This window comes from Hyposmocoma kahamanoa, unplaced genomic scaffold (assembly GCF_003589595.1).
Source record: "Hyposmocoma kahamanoa isolate Upper Pololo Valley unplaced genomic scaffold, ASM358959v1 211, whole genome shotgun sequence".
Taxonomy (NCBI): domain Eukaryota; kingdom Metazoa; phylum Arthropoda; class Insecta; order Lepidoptera; family Cosmopterigidae; genus Hyposmocoma; species Hyposmocoma kahamanoa.
This window is the reverse complement of record NW_020653732.1, coordinates 4,611,709-4,618,163: the sequence shown is the minus strand read 5'-3', so window position 1 is coordinate 4,618,163 and position 6,455 is coordinate 4,611,709. Positions and strand designations below refer to the sequence as shown.

The 6,455-nt window shown below is 42.2% G+C and overlaps 1 protein-coding gene across 1 annotated transcript; it reads left to right on the top strand.

The window, feature by feature from the left end:
• Window positions 1-644: 644 nt before the first annotated feature.
• LOC113227581 (uncharacterized protein K02A2.6-like) lies at window positions 645-5,125 on the top strand. The gene has a single exon (XM_026460535.1). The coding sequence runs from the start codon at window positions 791-793 to the stop codon at window positions 5,027-5,029; it is 4,239 nt and encodes a 1,412-aa protein (XP_026316320.1). The 5' UTR covers window positions 645-790; the 3' UTR covers window positions 5,030-5,125.
• Window positions 5,126-6,455: the final 1,330 nt, after the last annotated feature.

Here is a 6,455-nt window from a genome sequence, read left to right as displayed (position 1 = left end):
GACGGGACGAACAAGTCGTCTCCCTGATGGTAAGTTACACGATCGAAACGCGCGACGCAAGATCTGAGGGGCATTGCCACTGTGCCCGTCACCCTGAAACATAAGGTAACAAGTTCCCTAACTGCCTCCGTATAATGCCGAACTGCCACGCAGAGGTCCCAGAGTCGATCCCCGGAACGGTAGAAATATTTGTTTGGCCTACATTTATTTCTCTCGTGACTCTAAATGTAATTTGTGGTTATCTATGTGTTTCCCTGGGACTATGTTGAGTGTGTGCGTTATTATTATATGTGCCTGTAATTCCACCAGCACCCTTCCAAACCGGAACGCATTAATGATCACATCTGGCGAATGTGCTGCACGCGTGCTATTAGGTGTGTTTCTGTAGGCAAGCAAGCATAGTTGGTGCGCGAGAGTGCCTCTATCACGAGTTTAGTGTGACGGTTTTTGCTAGCGCCCTGGTGAATTACTTCACAATTTTTTATGGCAAATTATACAGCGCCCCTAGCGGTCACAAGAAGATACAACATTTTGTATACAAACATTTTACGCGGTCACCAGCGATAACTGTCACTGTAATCTTATGGTAGAGGCCAGAGACCTGAGTGTAAATTTGTAATCATTTGTTAGATAGGTGTTTGTATGTGTGCGTGCGTGGCTGCGTCCACCACCTATCGTCATTCAATAAACAGTGCGAATCGAACTGCCAGTCGTTTCACTTGTCTCACCTGCTCGCATATATAACAGTGGCGACGACTCGGTTGTGTTTACCCACATTTCTTTTGTGAAAATGTCGCAAAGCGTTAGTGCAAATTTCGGTATTTTAAGTAGTTTTGACCATAATGTGCATACGTGGAAAACATATAAAAGCCGAATAACACAGTGGTTTATAGCCAACGACATCAATAACAACAGCGACAAAACAGGAGAGAAACGACGTGCTATTTTATTAAGCGCACTCGCAGAAAGCACATACAAGCTCGCTTCAGACTTAGCGCTGCCAAAGGAGCTTGAGTGTGTACCATATCAAGATATACTGACTCTTCTTGATAAACACTTCACGCCAAAGCGGGTAGGATTCAGCGAGCGCCATAATTTCTACGCGGCTACGCAACTAGTTGACGAATCTCACAGGCAATGGGCGAGTAGACTGCGTGGTCTTACGGCTCACTGTCAATTCTCAAATGTGGAAGAAGCGCTCCGCGATCGATTTATCATGGGTATGCTGCCAGGGCTAGAAAAGCAAAAGCTATATGCACAGGATACGGCGGAGCTAACACTGGCAAAAGCGGTTGAGTTAGCGGAGAATCTCCGAACAGCACATACCGGTGCCGGGGCTGCGGCCCGCGGGTCCTCCAGCGACACCTCATCAGCTGACCAGCAGCTGTTCAAGATCGCGCCGAGTCATCAGAAAAACACAGGGTTGGCAAAATTAAAGTGTTCAGTGTGCGGATATAATAATCATAAAAGTTCGGAATGTCGTTACGCTAGCTATGTGTGCAAAAAGTGCAACGAAAAGGGCCACTTGCGTAGAATGTGTCGGAACAAAGTGAACTACGTCAGTGTGGGCACCGGTGCCGAGAGCGATGACGACTACGATGATGGTGAGTTATATAATATTCGCTCACAAAGAGGGGAACCCTTGATAGAAACTATAGGTATTAATGGTTCAAGTTTTAAGTTTGAAATTGATAGCGGATCTGCCGTCACGGTGATATCAAAAAAAATGTATCTAAAATGTTTCAAGTACGTGCCATTGTCTAAAACAAGCAAAAGGTTGATTACATATACAGGTAATAAAATAGAATGCATCGGGTTAGTTTGCCTACAAGTAGCGTACGCGAACAAGGTGCAGTCTCTGGATGTATATGTAGTGGAAAATGGCGGGCCTCCATTGTTAGGTAGGGATTTTATCTCGTTATTTAATTTGCAATTGTTACCGGTAAAGTATTGTGAGTTTAGTGATATTGCGGTCGAACAATTGCAAAAACGTTATCCCAGGCTGTTTTCGAATAAGCTGGGAGTATTTAATAAATATAAAATAAACCTGCCACTTAAGGAAGGTGTAAGACCGGTTTTTTTCAAAGCGCGCCCTATAGCATTCTCGCTGCGCGATAAAGTAGGTACTGAAATTGATAGATTAGTCAAGTTAGGAGTTTTGAAGCCGATAGAACACGCAGAGTACGCATCACCAGTAGTACCAGTACTTAAACGTAACGGTTCCGTTCGGCTATGTGCAGATTATTCGGTGACAATTAATAAACAGCTGGTCGTAGAACAATATCCATTGCCTACAATTAAAGAGTTGTTTTCAAAATTGTATGGAGGACAGCAATTTACTAAATTAGACCTGTCCATGGCGTACAACCAGTTTGTATTGGAAGATGAATCACAAATGATAACCTGTATCAATACTCATAAAGGCCTTTATAAATATACACGTTTAGTATTTGGTTTAGCGAGTGCACCGGCGATCTTTCAGCGTGCTATGGAATGCGTGCTAGCAGGTATGGAAGGGGTAACTTGTCTATTGGATGACATTCTAGTCACGGGCAAAAATAAGCATGAGCATGTGGAAAGGTTACATGCCGTACTTCACAGATTGGAAAGTGCAGGATTAACTTTGCAAAGAGAAAAATGCGAATTTTTTAAAAACGAAGTTCATTATTTGGGCTATATAATTAATAGTAAAGGGTTAAAAAAGTCACCAGAAAAGGTTCATGCTATTTTAAAAGCACCTGAACCCCAAAATGTAAGTCAACTTCAGTCTTTTTTGGGGCTCGTGAACTACTACAGAAACTTTGTTGCCAATGCTTCTTCAATATTAAGTCCACTGTATAATTTATTGAAAAAGGGTACTAGGTGGAGTTGGGAGCAAGAACATAGTGACGCATTTAAAACAATTAAATCACTATTAGCTTCCGACCAGGTATTGACTCATTATAATCAGAACGCAAAGTTAATCCTAACTGTAGATGCTTCTCCAACCGGTTTAGGAGCGATTTTGTCGCAGGTAGATAAAGACGGAATCGAGAGACCTATCTCATTCGCATCACGAACCTTAAACGCCGCAGAAAAACAGTATTCGCAAATACAAAAGGAAGCAACTGCAATCATATTCGGAGTACGGCGATTTCACCAATATTTGTACGCCCGATCGAGCCCGTTTACTTTACGTACTGACCATAAACCACTTATATCTATATTTAGTCCATACAAGGGTATTCCAGAGGTGTCGGCCAATCGTTTACAACGATACGCAATATTTTTGGGAGGCTATAATTATATAATTGAGTATATACGCAGCGCGGACAACAGCGCAGATTATTTATCGCGCGCCAGCCTGCCGGAGGCTGAGTCATCATCTATCACGCCACGCGTCTTGAATGGTTCCAAAGGGATGACGGCGGCGGCGGCGCAGGCGCAGCGAGACGACGATGACAGTGCATACGACCGCGCCGCCTATGTTTGTTTCGTGGTAGAGGGGAGTATGCCGGTGACAGTAAGTGATATCCGCAATGAAACAAACACAGATATAATTTTAAGCCAGGTAAAAAAATATGTAATGAACGGTTGGCCGAATAGGGTTTCCGATTTAAAATTAAAACCGTATTTATTATGTAGAACACAGTTAGCATATGAAAATGGTTGTGTCATGAGAGGACATAAGGTGGTGATACCTGAGAGATTACGAAACAAAGTTTTATCAGACTTGCATACATCACATTTAGGGGTAGTAAAAACAAAAGCAGAGGCGCGCTCGCGATTTTGGTTTCCTGGAATCGACGATGCCATCGAGAAAATGATAGGTACTTGCAATATTTGTATACAGCTCCGTACTTCGCCAGCGCGTGCGCCTATTTCACCGTGGGCCCATCCCCCACGACCCTTTTATAGGTTACACATTGATTTCTTAGGCCCAATTAATGGACATTCGTATCTAGTTATAGTCGACGCGAGTACCAAGTGGGTGGAGGTGTACGACATGATTACAAATACTACGACATCCGCTGTAGTTGATAAAATGTGCGACTGTTTTTCAAGATTTGGCTTACCTAATACAATCGTTAGTGACAATGGCACGGCTTTTTGTTCAAAAGAGTTTAGGCATTTTTGTTCATTGAACGGAATATCACATGTGACGTCACCTGCTTATCACCCGGCAAGCAATGGTCAAGCAGAGTCTTATGTAAAAATCGTAAAAAAGGGAATAAAGTCCAGTTTATTAGCAAGTAAAAGTGTCAGGGAGAGTAAAATCAAACTACTGAAATACTTGATGGACTACCGAAATTCAGTACATTCTATCACGGGTTACTCCCCTGCTCAACTGGTGTTTGGGCGGAAACTCAAGTCGCGATTAGACTTAATTAACCCGAAGTTGTCATCGCCTTCGACACCGGACAGTAATAAAAATATTGTACCTACTAAACAGTGTATGCAAATTAACAAACAACAAAGAAGGATTAAAAAATGTTTCAGTAAAGGAGATTACGTATTATATAAGAAATATTATTCTAAGAGTGTTTATAAATGGGGTAAGGGAATAATTGAAAAGAGAATAGGTAAAGTACTTTACTTAATAAAGGATGTGAAAACTTCATTATTCATTAAAAAACATGTCAATCAAATAGTACAATATAAAGGGACAGGAAAAGACCTAGGCCGAGGATTACCGGAAGACATCACAGACATGCTACCCGAATGCACTACGCCACCATCGTCACCGCCACCGTCGTCGACGCTACCGCCTCCGTTGCAACAGTCACCACCGCCACAATTACTGACATCGCAATTACCGTCATCATCGAACCCTATAACCCGAGGAACAGAGAATGGTGAAGAAAGATCAGAGAGGGACACCAGCCAAGAAACGGCCGAAATTGATGTGGACCAATCCATTCGTGTCGAGCGGGAAGACGAATTCTTCGAAACAGAACCACATAACAATGCGGAGAGCGAACCAGAAGAAGTGCCTAGGCGTGTCTTACGCAGACGTCCCTCGACGCTAGACTTTAGGAAGTACTTTTAAAATATTGTTCTAATAGGGGTAGGAATGTTAGATAGGTGTTTGTATGTGTGCGTGCGTGGCTGCGTCCACCACCTATCGTCATTCAATAAACAGTGCGAATCGAACTGCCAGTCGTTTCACTTGTCTCACCTGCTCGCATATATAACATCATTCAAACGTAACTACCGCGTTTACATTGAGATTTTTATTTAGATCTGAATTATATACGTATAAGGTTCAAATTAAAATCTTAACGCCAACACGATTATTAAGCTTACATATTTGAAAACTTACACTGATGCCCCTGATCGCACTACATAATAATATATGAGTAAACAGGGCATTTGCCAGATCTGCAATGTCTGTACGCACCCTTAAGTTTTACATGTTCGCTTTTGTGCGTGATTATCCGGGACATTCAAACTTGCGTGTGATTCAGTCATAGCGAATAAGGTTGTATTGTACTTTGATACGGCGTCTTAACGATGCATACACTGATCCGTTCGTTTTGTATTTAATTAATTGAAGAGTTTGAGAATAGACCACCTAGATTTATTAGGTATAATTATTAAAACAAAAGTTGAACGAGCGAAAATTCCTTAGATCCGGCAGGACTCAAACCAGCGACCTTGCCATACCGTGGCTGAAGCAAAACATTCATAGATCACTCGTAGATGGCGTTACGGCAAAAAAGTCGTTAAAACCGTAGAAAAATTCGTAAGGTCTAGGGGTTCGTACCGTAGCTCAGTTGGCAGAGCGTTTGACAAGTTATGGCGAGGTAGCAGATTCGTATCTTTGGATTTTTCTTAGTGTTCGATCTTTGTATTAATAATTATAACAAACTAGTGGAGTAATTCCACAAAAATAATTGACTATCATGGTAGTAACTCGTCGTGATATTCAATTAGTCTTTATCTAAGATGTCAGGTGACGGAACGAACAAGTCGTGTGTCTGGTGGTAAGCGACACGCCGGTCCATAGCAGTTGCAGTGCCACTCAGAGCTTTAAATTGCAAAGATTTGACTGACACCGCGCCCATCATCCTAAGACATACGTTAACAAGTCCCATGTGCCAGTAATTCTGTAATTTCATCAGCACCCCTAAACATTTGATGTAAATTATAATTATAATAACAACGCACACACTCATAGCTCTAGGGAAACCCTGTACCGTGGTTGCCATGAACAACCACAAATTACACTCAAAGTCACGAGAGAAGTAAATGTAGGCCATACAAAACTTTCTCGGAGCAATAAAAAAAGCAATAGACGGAGGCAGATGTAAATTTTTATGTTCCGCAATATTTTTCTATAATATGAAATGACGGGACGAATAATTCGTGCATCTGGTGGTACGCGACACGCCTGTCCATAACAGTTGCAGTGTCACTCCGAGCTTTAAATTGCAAAGGTCTGAGGGGCACTGCCATTGCACCCTGTCACCCTG